Source organism: Cebidichthys violaceus, unplaced genomic scaffold (genome assembly GCF_023349555.1).
Source record: "Cebidichthys violaceus isolate CVI_PGR_0920_01 unplaced genomic scaffold, fCebVio1.0.p SCAF_161, whole genome shotgun sequence".
Classification (NCBI taxonomy): Eukaryota; Metazoa; Chordata; class Actinopteri; order Perciformes; family Stichaeidae; genus Cebidichthys; species Cebidichthys violaceus.
Window position 1 is genome coordinate 130,001 of NW_027176331.1, and position 15,000 is coordinate 145,000.

A 15,000-nucleotide genomic window follows, 5' to 3' on the forward strand; every position below is an offset into this window, starting at 1 on the left:
CGGCTTAAGTTTTACAAGTCGCGGGTTTACCGCCCTGTAAGGGTCACACATTTATCACGAATAGAGCGTTTACATTGTTGAAGATTACACATCGGAGGAGGAGCCTGATGCTCTCTCTGTGTTAACCTGATGACCTAAACGTCTGTTTACTAAATGATTCACATACCTTTACCTGTATCGGGGGAATCCGATTGTCCTGAAAATGAGTTTTACCTATCTTAAATATACGTTTACATGCACAATATATTCAGTGTTCATGTTTACATAACCGTATCTAATTCACACTTTTGTCTTGTTCAGAATAGAAGCAGAATATTAGTGTGCATGAACACAGTGGGTGTTTACAGTTCTTCATGTCATGTGACCACTACTTAATGTCATTTTTATTCTCCTGTTTAATGTCTTATTCTATAATTTACTCTTTAAAATACTTTTTATATGGGCTCTTTTATATCTTGTCTCCTGTACACCACTATGTATTGCCTTGTTGAGACGAATAAACGTACCCAGTGGTGTAACACCACCTGCCATTGTGATGTTAGCCACCGTTAGCATTTTGTGCTGTTTGTCATTTCATTTTTCAGATGCTAAGTTTTTCTTAATGTGCAAGGAGGCTTTTTTGATAAAACAGATTTTTCTTCTTGAACTACATGAAGTATTTCACTCTGGCTAAATACAACGGTGTTTTAGTCAGATTACAAGTAGTTGTCAGAATATATAAAATAAATATACACTGCCATTCAAAAGTTTGTCATCTGATTTTATATTGATGTTTTTCTTCTTTGCAGGGATAGAAATGGAATCATTTAGACACCAACTGTTGTATTTACATTTTGTTTTATTTACCGATGTCCCCACAGTGTTACATGACGGGAGAGAATACTGTTACTTACCTCCATCATGACTGAACCTCAACGGTGCAACTGGGCTCTACACATTGAGTGGGTCTGTTTCTCTTTGGGCCCTCTGCAGTCTGCTCAGTGTTCGATTGATTAAAGGGTTAAACTGACGTTAAAGTGCTGAGACCCCGACCTCCTGCTGCAGTCCCTTTAAATGACCACTTGACTGCAAAGGGGAGTCAATCCCCATAGACCTCCATGTTAACATGCTCAACTTTATACATATTATATACATATATATATATATATATATATATATATATATATATATATATATATATATATATATATATATATATATATATGTATATTTAATATGTAAATATATATGTGTGTATATAAAATATATATATGTATATATATATATATATTTTATGTACATATATATATTTTATATGTAAATATATATGTATATACAGTACAGCAGGGACGTGCGGTCAGGAGAGGCAGGTGAGGCTCATGAAAAATAAAAAACTAATAATGCTAAAATAAAATAAATATTAATATTTCTCTACTGATCTGTGCTATGAATGTAACCTCTGAATGATGTCATGTCCTGTTCAAACAGAGGAGACAGAGACCAGCTGTTCCTCACCTCACTGTGAATCCTCACTAACTGTTGAGTCTTTTTCTGTCTCATTGTTTGTCACCACTGTAATATCTGTAGACTCTTTTATTAGATGTCCTTTCTTTACATAGAATAATGTATTTCACGTCTGTGTAGAACATGTTTAGTGTTGATCTGACATTAAACCGCAGTGAAAAAGCACAGAGAGGTAAACAGTACCTCTGCCTCACTGAAGGGGGCGAGCGAGAGCCCACGGGTCGGGTTTATGTTGTTCTGTCGTTGCTCTTCTTCTACACTTCTCTTCTTCTTATATTTTGCTTTGACCACAAAAATTTAAGATTCTATATCCAAGCTTAAAAATGTCTCAAAAAACAGTGAAATATGAACAAATCAACAGTATTTCACCGTCGGACAGGTAAAGTAACCTTTTATGTGTTTGTTGTTCTCTTTATACATCCGGGGTTATTTCACACATTATCGAGGAATCTCACGATTTTCGCGGGTTCTGAAACGCTCCCGGTGGAATCAGATATGTACCTCACCTGTGTGTGTGTGTGTGTGTGTGTGTGTGTGTGTGTGTGTGTGTGTGTGTGTGTGTGTGTGTGTGTGTGTGTGTGTGTGTGTGTGTGTGTGTGTGTGTGTGTGTGTGTGTGTGTGTGTGTGTGTGTGTGAAGAATGCTGATATGAAGAACAACCAGTAGTCAATGGTCATATGTTTGTAAATCTGACTCATGTAGAGTCAGAGCCTCACCACACATCACTGAAAGCAATGCATCATATTCTATGAGATCATCACACGTTTGTAGTGTCTCTGTCCTGTATAACATTGGTTAAAAGTGAAAGTAAATACAAGTACATCAAATTCAGTATTTGTACTAGAGTAAATGTACTCTATGTACACTGTGCTGCAATGTGTCTAATTACAACCTCCTCTGTTGTTTTCATCACCCCCCACTGACTCTCTCTCTCTCTGTAGCAGGGATCAGTGGCAGTGAACGAGCTGCTTGCCGTGTCACCATTAATACCAACAAGAAAGGGGGAGGTGGGGAGGAGGAGGAGGGAGTCATTCACTCCCACCTCTGTACACCTTCACATGAACGAGAGAGGGGAGAGAAGGAGGAAAGAACAGAAGACGAGAACAAGAAGTAAGGAGTGAAACAAAGAGGCAAAGATCTCCGAGAGAGAAGGAGAGGGAGTCACACTGATGAAGAGGAGATACACATATGAAGGTCTGAGATGAAGGTTTCCCTCTTTTTCTTACAGCTCCTCTTGCAGTGGGATTAACCGTCGTTCTCTACACCGGTTCTTCATCCCTCCATCTGCAGAGGAGGACGTCTTTGGTGAGACCAAAAGTGGAAATCAGGAAGGACGGAAGGCCGAGAGGACGAGAAGAGTTCAGCTCACAATAAAGGGTAAGAACAACCAGTCGGTGGGCTTATAGAGGCACGGTGGCTTTATACATAATCCCCTTACTGTGTGTGTGTGTGTGTGTGTGTGTGTGTGTGTGTGTGTGTGTGTGTGTGTGTGTTGAAGGGGGGGCATGGTGTATTTTTGCTCTGACATATTAGCAGTTAAATATTAGAGGTTTCTCTAGAAGTGTGTTGTGATATGTCAACAGTGCAGAGAGCAGAGATACAACACACCTTCAGCTGATTGCTGTTAGAGACTCAGCATTTACTCGAGCAGAAACACTTAGTGTTGCTCGTGTTAGCGGTAGAAGTTTGCATTATTGTAAGGGCTGTCTGTCCAAATAATGTAAACATCTGTTTACAATCAAAACCAGGTTTGTTTGGTCCAGGTCTGTCGCTTTAAGATTATGACTTGCTGTCTCGACGGGTATCATATTCTGCGATGCTAATAATTCATGAATGAACTGCTACCAGTTTGTGGCTAATAATAAATTACACTACATGTAACCTCCGGTTCTGCCGAGTGAATCCAATCCTGAAGAGCCTTCAAGCTGCATTCTCTCTAGTGTCCAGCAGGGGGCGACTCCTCTGGTTGTATAGAAGTCTAGTCTAAAATGACTCTACTTCTCTCTTGATTTATTCCATCAGTAAACATTGTAAACATGAGTTTATGGTCTCAATCTCTAGTTTACAGTCTTCTTCAATACAGCATGATGTTCATTTAGTACATTATGGTCCATTTAGAGTCAGACAGACCACAAAGCAGGGGATGCTTTAGGGGCGGGGCTACACACTGATTGACAGGTCTCTATGTCACTCCTCCTCAGTCCAGATATGGTCACTTCTGTTCACTAGTTGTGAAAAAACAACACTGTGACCGCCGTAATCCAAGATGGCGACAGCAAAATTACTAAACTTGAGGCTTCATAACATCAGTTCACAAACCAATGAGTGACGTCACCATGACTACGTCCACTGCTTATGAACAGTCTATGGTCAATGAAGGGTTCCTTATCAATTAATGGACGACGTGGAGGCCAGGACTGTGATTTTTGTGTATTTTTAAAAAATCAAAGCATTAAAAGTGAAACAAAGTCGTGTTTCATTTACGACCTCTGACTTTCACTGGACTGTGCAGCCGGCTGGGTTTGCCTCCCGGCCCCTCCCTGGGTACTCACAAGGCTTTTATACGCTTATCTTGATGTAAACATTACGATGTCATTTCATGGAACTAGGTGTAGCTGAGGTCGCATTTCAACACAATCCTGGCCGAGGACACGGCAGCGTTCATTAAAGCTGAATTCATTGACTTCTTTTGGCCTGTGGGGGTCTGATACTGTCGCTTTAAATGAACAGGTGTAAATGTTTTAGCAAACAGCTGCTTATTTAGACACGGAGAAAAAATTGCAATGAAGTCGTGTCGAATGTAAACGTAATATTCGCTCGTCTTTTAGCTCCGTTAATATCAGGCTCTTTAGCTGCTAATGTCACAAAGTAATTTTAACCCAAACCATGATCTATTTAAAAAACTAACCAAGTGAAAGGTGTCTCTCATATCGATCAGCAAGATCACCTGAATCTGCAGCTTCTTAATCTACAGGTAGACAATCTGATATGTTTGACAACAGACACACACACACACACACACACACACACACACACACACACACACACACACACACACACACACACACACACAGGGCCATGGCTGCACACAACCTTTGTCCCAGACCTCTGCTGGGGTAATTAGATGCTGAAATATTTATAGGGATTGTGTGTGTGTGTGTGTGTGTGTGTGTGTGTGTGTGTGTGTGTGTGTGTGTGTAACGGTATATTTCTGTTAAGAGGAACACCACACTAAATAACAAATATACATTTTTTCATAGATTCTTGTTGGTTTATGATGTTAATACATCAAAACAAGATTTTGAGCATTTCCAAATTGTTTGAAGTGAGGAGTAAAATTATTTTTCACGGTCCGTACACGCTGCGTACACGCTGCGTACACGCTGCGTACACGCAGCGTACACGCTCCGTACACGCTCCGTACACGCTCCGTACACGCTGCGTACACGGTCCGTACACGCTGCGTACACGCTCCGTACACGCTCCGTACACGCTCCGTACACGCTCCGTACACGCTCCGTACACGCTGCGTACACGGTCCGTACACGCTGCGTACACGCTCCGTACACGGTCCGTACACGGCCCGTACACGCTGCGTACACGCTCCGTACACGCTGCGTACACGCTCCGTACACGGTCCGTACACGCTGCGTACACGCTCCGTACACGGCCCGTACACGCTGCGTACACGCTGCGTACACGGCCCGTACACGGCCCGTACACGCTGCGTACACGCTCCGTACACGCTGCGTACACGCTCTGTGTGGGGACTTGAAGCTATAATAGTATGAGGAAGGACTTTGGTCCACGAGACTTTTGAGTCGCTGTAATTCGTTTTTCACTGGGTTTGTTGCCTAAACCTGACTTCCTGTGAAGACAGAAGTTTATTTTGAAAAGTATGTAACCAGCGTCTATTGACACGCCGTTGCTGACACGTCCAAAACTGATGCTAGAGGGGTACATACAGCGTCATGGTAAGATTATAGTTTGTACTCGCCGGAGTGAAAATGACGTAATCACGGACACGTTACAAACGTTGTCTTTTGGGTTCTTCAAAGAACTTCCGTAATAACGGCTGTTGAATGTCAGTGCTTTGTGACTCTTCTGGTGTGTGACATTTAAACATCACTTCAGTTGGTGTGGTGGTTGGTTGTGTAGTGAGAGAAAAGTTCCAGCGTCTTAATAAGAAAGCAGGTGAAAGCCCTCTGAACGGCAGCTGTCACTGCTGCCAGGTGTCAAAGGTCAAACGGTTCAATTAAAGCTGCATAATGAGAGAGTGAATAATTTACTGTGGCTAATCCTCATGTACACGCACGCATGTTTTGCCACATTGACGAGGATCTGTTGACTGCAATTATTGATCGACTTCATTGTGAATCCAAACCATTGTCCACTTGAGTGAGTGTTCATGAGGAAGACGGGTCTAACTCTGCGTTGCATTGTAGAATTTACAAACACCTCAAGACCCCCGACACGTCAACAGTGTGACTCCACCGTCAACACGGACCCCAAATTAAACCCCAAAATACACCATTTCTGTTCATCTCTCACACCCAACGCTCCCTGCACAGTAAAACACAACGGTTGTTTATGCATCAAACTGTGTCATCCTACAAACACAGGATGGAAAACACAGGAGGACTTAACTTTAAACTTAGACTCCGTCTGGTAGCTCAGGTGTAACCCTGAGTCGCCTCTCAAAGAGAAGCCCAACAAAACGCCTAATGAGGTCGAGGTGTCACGGCTGCCATGTGTCCAAAAAGTCAAAGGATCAAACTAAAGCTTCATTAAGGGAGGTTGAATAATTTACTAGGGCTAACACACACACACGCACGCACGCACGCACGCACGCACGCACACACACACACACACACACACACACACACACACACACACACACACACACACACACACACACACACACACATAGATGCATTTACTCCGGCTGTACATTCAAGCAACACTAAATTGTCCTTAATTAATAACACACACACACACACACACACACACACACACTATGGCGGCTAGAACGGGTCACGCAGGACGAAGTGTGATCAGTACAACTCTCAGCCATGTAACACACGTGTCTTATCTCCAACGTTATATTATATTATATGTCTTATCTTCATCTGCAGCTGTGCACAAATGCAGTTTAAACAAAATGATTATACATGAAAGAAAAAGCTGCTTTATTCAGTTTTATTTGAACGTCGACGTCATGGATGAACGCTACGGTCCAGTAGTCACTGATAGGGGTCATTAAGCCAGGCTCATGGGCGAATGAGCACTTAATTAATTACAACAGAGAATCGATTACAATGTTCTTGCAAATGCAGTGTTTGAGGTTCTGAAGCTGTTTGATTAAAGAGCACAAGTCCACTCTAACAGCTGCAGAACATCAGAGTCTATATGCCCACTGTGGGTTGTGATTTATTTTCATTTCATCATACGTTTCAAACACATTGTAATAGTGCTGTGTCAGTAAGACTGCACCGAATATTTCATCCTTTCATCCATGACCTGGTCACTCCAATTCTTATTTAAACGTTTGAACGCTGCTCACGGTTACCCTCTTCTTCCTTTCATGTCTTTTATGTGTGTGTGTGTGTGTGTGTGTGTGTGTGTGTGTGTGTGTGTGTGTGTGTGTGTGTGTGTTACCTACAGCGCTTTACATGGATCCTATTAGCAGACTCGGCACTACTATTTAATTTACTCTGAAACCAAGAGCATTTAAACAAGCCAGGTTTTATGTGTCTGCTGCTCCTTTGAACATGTTTATAGGTAGAACAACGTGTGTGTGTGTGTGTGTGTGTGTGTGTGTGTGTGTGTGTGTGTGTGGAGCATCCCTGCTTTCTTTTCTTTTGTTATTGTTGCTGCATGCATTGAATGTAAGATACGAAAGTCTTCCTGTAGGAGTTCACAGTATTTATGATCTTTATGAATATCGTTGTCTCTGTCTTTCTCAGTGTTCACAGGTGACTGCTGATGTCCAGTCATAAGGACACAAACTGGAACCATGGTCATTCTACAGCAGGTACACACACACACACACACACACACACATAGTTGAACTTTTTCTAAAGCATGCCCACTGTGTAGTGAAGCCACAACAACACTCATTAAGAATCAGCTGCTCATTACGCTGCATTGTTTCCACCGAACCCTCTTTGTAGTCAAACACGCGCACACACACACACACACACACACACACACACACACACACACACACACACACACTCATACGTAAACGGGACGCTGAGTGCATTTGCGTGTGTGTGCGTGCATGCGTGTGTGTGTGTGTGTGTGTGTGTGTGTGTGTGTGTGTGTGTGTGTGTGTGTGTGTGTGTGTGTGTGTGTGTGTGTGTGTGTGTGTGTGTGTGTGCGAGCATGCGTTGGCCTCAGTGTCGGGTTTTGATTCTCGGTTAATGCGTTGCTGAACTTGTCAGCCTTTCTGATCGACTAATCAGCTCTGACAGCGCTCCCCCGCTGTGGAGCCCCAAATGGGACGAGCCAATAAAACAAGCAAACACACACACACACACACACACACACACACACACTGATCAGCCCCTCACCCCTCTATGTGGATGTTCATCACACACACTCTGACCTCTATCCCAACTGTTCAGGTGTAATCAAACTCTGCTGCCACCGGATCGCACAAAGGATTATTTATTGTTTGTGTACGAAAGAAGGAGAAGAGGAAGAAGAGGAAGAAGAAGAGGACTATGGATGATATTTGATATTCTCTTTTGTTGCTCATTTTGGAATTTAGTTTGAAAAAGTGAAGCATTTTTTCACAAAATGAAAGATGGTCTGAATCTGCTCTCGCTCCGTTTGTAACGGTTTCCTCTTCATTTAGACTTTTTAGTCTAATGTACTTCAGTGTGTCTCAGTGGATCTTTAGCTGAGACACATATATGTTATATCTATATATGTTATCTCTATATATGTTATATAGAGATAACAACTATGCTCGGGAGACCAGTTGTCCCCAATTTACAACACAACATCGACCGATCGGCGCGTCAGAACAAGGAGGAAGCGTTCATGGTTTTAGTCGGTGGCTGATCTTAACGTGGTAACCATGGCAATGAAAATGAACAGGAAGGGATCCGATTGGCCCCTGGAGGACTGGGACGACAAATTACGTCTCAGCTTCAGATACACCGCCCTCATCCAGGTAAACGAATGTAGCTGAATTAATTTATTTAAACTTTAAAGTGTCGGGTGGATTTAGGCTCGGAGTGGACCTCATACTGATGTAGACCGTAAAGACCCCACAGATCCTCTGCCCAGGGTTTTTGATTTGTTCAGGATCCAGTCATACCAGTCTTACACCAGTCTTTGGGCTTTTAATGGAACAAATCATCAACCTGCACTAAGAGGATGTTTGTTTCATTTGTCACCTAACCTCAGTACTTAAGTAACTTTGTTAGTTATTTTAACCCTAAACCTAACTAACTACTTTTGTTGCCTAACAACTAAGTTGTTTCCTGCGATGACGGAAGTTTATTTTGGACAGACTGTACGAGTATAACGAGCAGAAATGGACGTGTGCTGCTGGACTTTAGTAGGAAAAAGCATAAAAGGTTTGGAGTTCCTTTTAGTAAGACATCATAGGTTGTATGAGGACACGCTGCACACTCAAACACAAGCATGTTAGCTGTTGGGAATACACCCGCCACTGCCCTCGAGCAAGGCATTGGAGTCGATCCCCACACCGGCACCACAGTATGGAACTTTTCACTTGTTATATTGCAGTGAATTGATGAACTGGTTTGTTGGATTTTTAAAACAAAGAGCCCTTTACACCTTGATTCATAGTGTGAGTATGAAGTTATGATTCATCCTGATTACATTCACACCGGGTCCTGATGGGGTCTCCAGTGTCCACTGGTCCCGTTGCTTCTTAAACGGCTTAGTTGTGATATGAATTGCAGAGTATCCCTTGTATACTTTCATCAGACCAAAGTGAAACCAGACGCTTGGTCTCCATCCTTCAACATCTTTGCTTACTGCTTTTTTTTTTTTGCTCGTAGCTTAGCTCGCTAACTGGCTAACGGCCGCTTCCTCGTTGGTTTGAACGGTCGCATGAGACTGCGTGTCTTTCGCCCACGTAGTTGTTGCTGGTTTGGTCTGTCGGATCACACTCCGTCCTCAGTGCGTTTACACCTGTACTGTCTGTGCGTCTGTACGCGGCCCAGCACTGTCCGATCCCATCGCCCAAAAAGCTTTTTATTGCAAAGTGTAAAAGGCCTGGAAGGTGATGGAGTTCACGATGGGTTTACAGCACATCTGAAGTTCAAATCAGAAAGTGAAGCTTTAGTTTGCTTTGTTTGAGTTTAAAACAACACAGCTAATAGAATCACTGAGACGTTTAGAAGACCTGCACGGTGGTTTGGTTCAGCTCGTGCTTTTGAAAGTGGAACTGAGTGCCACCATACCAACGACATTATTCACACTCACTTTGTAGCTCTTTAGTCCTCCATCCGAACGTTTTTTAATTCATAAATATAAATTAATTAATGGCGTTTAACTTTAGTCGTTGTTGTTTTTGTGATGATACCGACTGAACTTTCAATTACTTTAGAACACTTTTTTATATATGTCCACAAAGCCTGTTTGTTGGTTGTTCATCTGTTGTGTTCAGTGTTCAGTGCCGCGTTAAGTTCCACTGCGATGGAGTGCTGGTATTCATTCATTCATTCAATCATTCATTCAGCAGCTCTGTCATTTACTGGACACCCACAATGAGAACTGGTGTGTGTGTGTGTGTGTGTGTGTGTGTGTGTGTGTGTGTGTGTGTGTGTGTGTGTGTGTGTGTGTGTGTGTGTGTGTGTGTGTGGGGTATGCCTTCTTGAGTGACTGCAGAGAACTCAGAGTCATAAACCAGCAGAGGGCAGACCCGTCTCTGAAGAAGACCTCTGAGCAGGTCTGCAGTTGTTAGACACTTATGTAACTAGTACTGAAGCTAGAACACATCGAGAGTCACGACATACGACAAAGCTGCAGTCAGAGGATTTACACTGAGCTCAAGTGATAGAATCATGAGCCTTGTGTTGTTTTATTGCAGTAAAAGATGTGAATCTCACACCACTGTTTCTTTAATAATAATATGTTCCCAGCATTCTTGCTGTAGCTACTGGCTTTGTCCCTTTGCCGTCTCTGTGGAGGCCAAATAGAGACACAATAATGTTAATTGTCCACTGAAGCGGGACGGAGGGAGCTGGTGTCTCTGTGTTTTATGGGCGAGTTCATTCGGCGACAGAGAACCTTTGACTTATCAAAATGATCAATCTAAATGCAAATGAGGTAAAGATGGAAGTGCCGTTATCAATCACATGGCCTCTTAATAGCGGTCTGTGTCCCCCTGCCTCAAAGCGCTCCTCACTCTAAAGTAATTGGATAATCTGCAGTGTTTCACACAGGATGTTGTGAGACCAGGGAGGGTGGACCTCGGAGGGTGTATAGGTTCACGCTCCCCCGGTAATTAATGGGGTACACTGATCTGAGCTTCAGTCCCATAAAGGTCTAAATGTCCCTTTAGAAGTCCTTTTAGTCTCATAGGAAACTAATATTTGGAAACACACCGCTGCACAAAGTGTAATACAGTTTTTAAGTGGTGATAAAAAGTCATAAAACCCGGCAGAGCTCTCAGCTGCAGACAGATATTGTGCAGCTTGCAGTGGTGAGCTGTGGTCTGCAGTCTCTTGTTTAACTGAACCTTCGACACATTGAGTAACAGGAATCTGCTTGAGGCTGAGCTGAAATGACTTCTTTCTACTTGTGCTCCACTGCACTCATCTGACTCGTTACTTTGAAGATTCACATTTTACACACCAAAGAAAGAGTGTTTGTTTAAACTACACAGCAGTATGTGAAGAAGTAGTAGCATCAGTAGGCTGAAATCATTGTCATGATTTTTATACCAACATTTTCCAGTAATAATATAAGTCATGATATCAGCAAATGTGTACAGAATCACACAAGAAATAATCTTATTTATTTTTAATGGAATCAATTGTGTTCTGCATTAAACGCACAATGCATAACACTGGTTAGGTTATACACAGGACACAAACATTGGTGTGCTTGTTTCACCTAACCACCCCTCTTATATATATTTATATATATATATATATATATATATATATATATATATATATTTATATATATATATATATATATATATATATTATATATATATATATATATATATATATATATATATATATATATATATATATATATATATATATATATATATAACTTTCAGCTTTGGGTTCCTGGCTCACGACTTCACTGTTTTAGTTCACTCTCACTTCTCTCCTAGAGTTGTTTTTCGGCTGCAGCAGGCCGCTGTCTTCAGAGACAGAGCTTCATAAAAGCCACTGAGCTCCACCTGCTCAGCAGCAGACGGACTCAGCTAGAGACCAGCTGGTGAACGTAGCGGAGCGTCTAGCAGCTAAAGAGACGGATGTTTCTCTCAGGAGTAGGTGGAGACCCTAACCAGCTAAAAGAAGAGTGAATGTTGGACTTCCAATGTCCAAGAGGCCATTAACATGACTTTGAATTCATGGTACCGTTGCATATCTGCTGAATGTGTAAATAGGTACGGTAAGGATTTCACATCGGTGTAAAGAACATCTCCAGGCTGGCAGTTATTCATTTAACATTTAAACTGAGTATTTACAAAAACACTAAACCACTTTGAAAGAAGATAACTTTACACATACAGTATATTTTCACAGATTTTTAGATCTGAATAACTTTTTTTAATTAACTTTTGGTCATTTTTGTGTGAGTGATGATAGATGTGTAACAGGAAGTTATAGAGAGCGATGGGGAAACATGGATCTGAACGGGGAACATCATGGTTCACGGTCGGCGTCTTAACCTGAAACCACTATCTCTGTGTGGTTTGAAACCGTTCCACACAGGAGTGACATCAGCAGGCGTAAGTAAATACCCGGCTCATGTCGGCCTGAATTATTTACCCGAAGAAAGAGATGATGAGCACCCAGGCGCCATCCATTACATCACCGGCATCCTGCTGACACCACGCCGACACCGTGGCTCGTCTCGTCACGTTGTGAGTGCGTGTTGTTGTAGTTGTAGTTGTAGCCGTGGTGAAATCCTCTTCTCTGAATCTGTCTGGTGAAAACCTTTATGTTCATGTTTAGCAGCATGAGGAGGAGGAGGTCTAGGAGTTACAGTGTTGGTAGGGGAGGTTATTGAACAGGCTTGGGTTCATTCATTATTACAGACTTCCATTCAAAACCATCACTACATGGTTGTGTTATAACTCCTTTCTGCTATGCAAGGACAAATACATGACAAAGTGCAGACCTGGAGTAGGAACCCAAATTATTACTACGAAGAGTAAAGATGTAAAGAGAGATTCTCACTTTCACTTTCAAAGTATTGATACCAGCCATCATTGAAAGACATCATCTTTGGTTTTCAGAGCAAATATTTTGAGGGAGAAACACATATACATATTTTTACAACCTCAAACGATGCATGAAAGCATATCACATTTCATGCATGACGGCTTCCCCCAAAACCGGCAAGCCTGAAGCCTGGGAGCTGAAGCCTGAAGCCTCGGAGCTGAAGCCTGAAGCCTGAAGCCTGGGAGCTGAAGCCTGAAGCCTCGGAGCTGAAGCCTGAAGCCTGAAGTCTGGGAGCTGAAGCCTGAAGCCTCAAGCCTGGGAGCTGAAGCCTGAAGCCTCGGAGCTGAAGCCTGAAGCCTGAAGTCTGGGAGCTGAAGCCTGAAGCCTGGGAGCTGAAGCCTGAAGTCTCGGAGCTGAAGCCTGAAGCCTGAAGCCTGGGAGCTGAAGCCTGAAGTCTGAAGCCTGGGAGCTGAAAACAAACCACTCCGGGCTTCATCGATCTTCAAACCACTTGTGTGTTTTTAGAGTGATGTAACCCAGTATTAGGTCAAAGGTCAAATGTCAGAAAATAGGTCCAGGAGACACAGAGGAACGTCATCGTTTATTTGGGTAAATATAAAGTAGGATAACTCCTGAGAACATGATAGCTGCTAAATAGTGAACCAAAAACAGCAATGGTAAGAAAACCACCAACACATAAGACTGACACTGACTGACGGTCCACGATGGTTTATTTTAGGCATGACTACGACCCTAACCTTAACAACTAAGACCTCAGAACCTAAGTGCAACCCAAACCCTGTGTCTCAATTTCATGCTGCACACTGATTCTGATGGGTTTGAGTGTGTGGTGAAGAACATAAAGTATAAGTTGATTTACACTATTCTCCCACAATGCAATGCACAGAAGCTGCTCACAGCTTAGATAAATTGTCGGTGATGGTGAAACAGTTCCCAAAAAAATAAGGATTCAGTTCTTGGAAAAACATGTTGCTGTCTCTTTGTAAAGTTGAATTGCCTGTAGCTTCCAAAGTTTCAAGTATTGTCTTATTTTCTTATTATAAAATGTCAAATACATAGATATTTGTGTGCACTAATGTATGCAGTACATAGGCCTACTTCAGAGTATGTAGCATGTATTTCGGACAAGGCAAGACCATTTAATTCATATAGCATATTTCAGCAACAAGGCCATTTAAAGCGCTCTACATAAAATATCAAAAGCATAAAGACAAAGTGCAAAAGAAACACATTATAAAAGTACATTAAATACTGGACTGTGAATTTGTAAACATTTTTAATAATTGTGTTAAGACTGAGGATGTAACTGAACTCGGTCATCTTACCTCACATAAGCACTTTAAACCGAAGTCAACAGCAAAGTGTTGAGAGATGAAGGAAAAGACACACAGAGGAGCAGAAGAAGAAATACAAGAGAGGAGACAAAAAGACACCAAACAGATCCTCTGAGTTCAATAATTCAACATGTGGTTTCTGATAGTTGGCCCTGCTCGCCCCTGTTTCTGCTGTGTGTGTGTGTGTGTGTGTGTGTGTGTGTGTGTGTGTGTGTGTGTGTGTGTGTGTGTGTGTGTGTGTGTGTGTGTGTGTGTGTGTGTGTGTGTGTGTGTGTGTGTGTGTGAGAGAGAGACACAGGTGCTTAGTGGTGTAATGTTCAGGTGGCTCAGTTTGCCAGACGGAGTATTTACTTAATTAAACTGACATATATGTAACACACACTCAAAAACCATTCATCACAGTCACACACATACACACACACACACACACACACACACACACACACACACACACACACACACACACAACCCTTAGTGGCCAACTCACATCTCGTGCTACACACAGCTAGCGTTCTACCGTCTCTTCTTTCCAAAGAGGAAGGGAGAGAAACAAAGACAAAAGGCTATAGCTTAATGCTAACAGCAGCATGCTAACACTGCTGTAACGCAGGTATAATGTTAACCATGTTCTTTGTGTTAGTTTAGCGTGTAAACATGCTAACATTTGCTAATTTGCAGTAAACACAAAGCACGGCTGAGGCTGATGGGAATGTCATTAGTTTCGCTGGTATTTTGTCAAAAATTCAA

At 42.2% G+C, this 15,000-nt stretch overlaps 2 protein-coding genes across 3 annotated transcripts in view; both read left to right on the top strand.

The window, feature by feature from the left end:
* LOC137873359 (calpain-5-like) overlaps window positions 1–739 on the top strand; it is a 26,075-nt gene extending 25,336 nt beyond the window's left edge. For both annotated transcript variants that reach the window (XM_068711559.1, XM_068711560.1), the window contains one exon: window positions 1–739. This exon is cut by the window's left edge and continues 196 nt beyond it. The gene's annotated coding sequence lies outside the window, so the exon portion shown is untranslated.
* A 1,821-nt stretch (window positions 740–2,560) lies between these two features.
* Window positions 2,561–15,000, top strand: part of myo7aa (myosin VIIAa) — an 80,073-nt gene continuing 67,633 nt past the window's right edge. Inside the window, exons 1-3 of the mRNA XM_068711562.1 lie at window positions 2,561–2,612; window positions 2,731–2,879; window positions 7,469–7,536. Coding sequence (XP_068567663.1) covers window positions 7,519–7,536 — 18 coding nt within the window. The 5' untranslated portion in view covers window positions 2,561–2,612; window positions 2,731–2,879; window positions 7,469–7,518. The remainder of the gene's footprint in view (window positions 2,613–2,730; window positions 2,880–7,468; window positions 7,537–15,000) is intronic.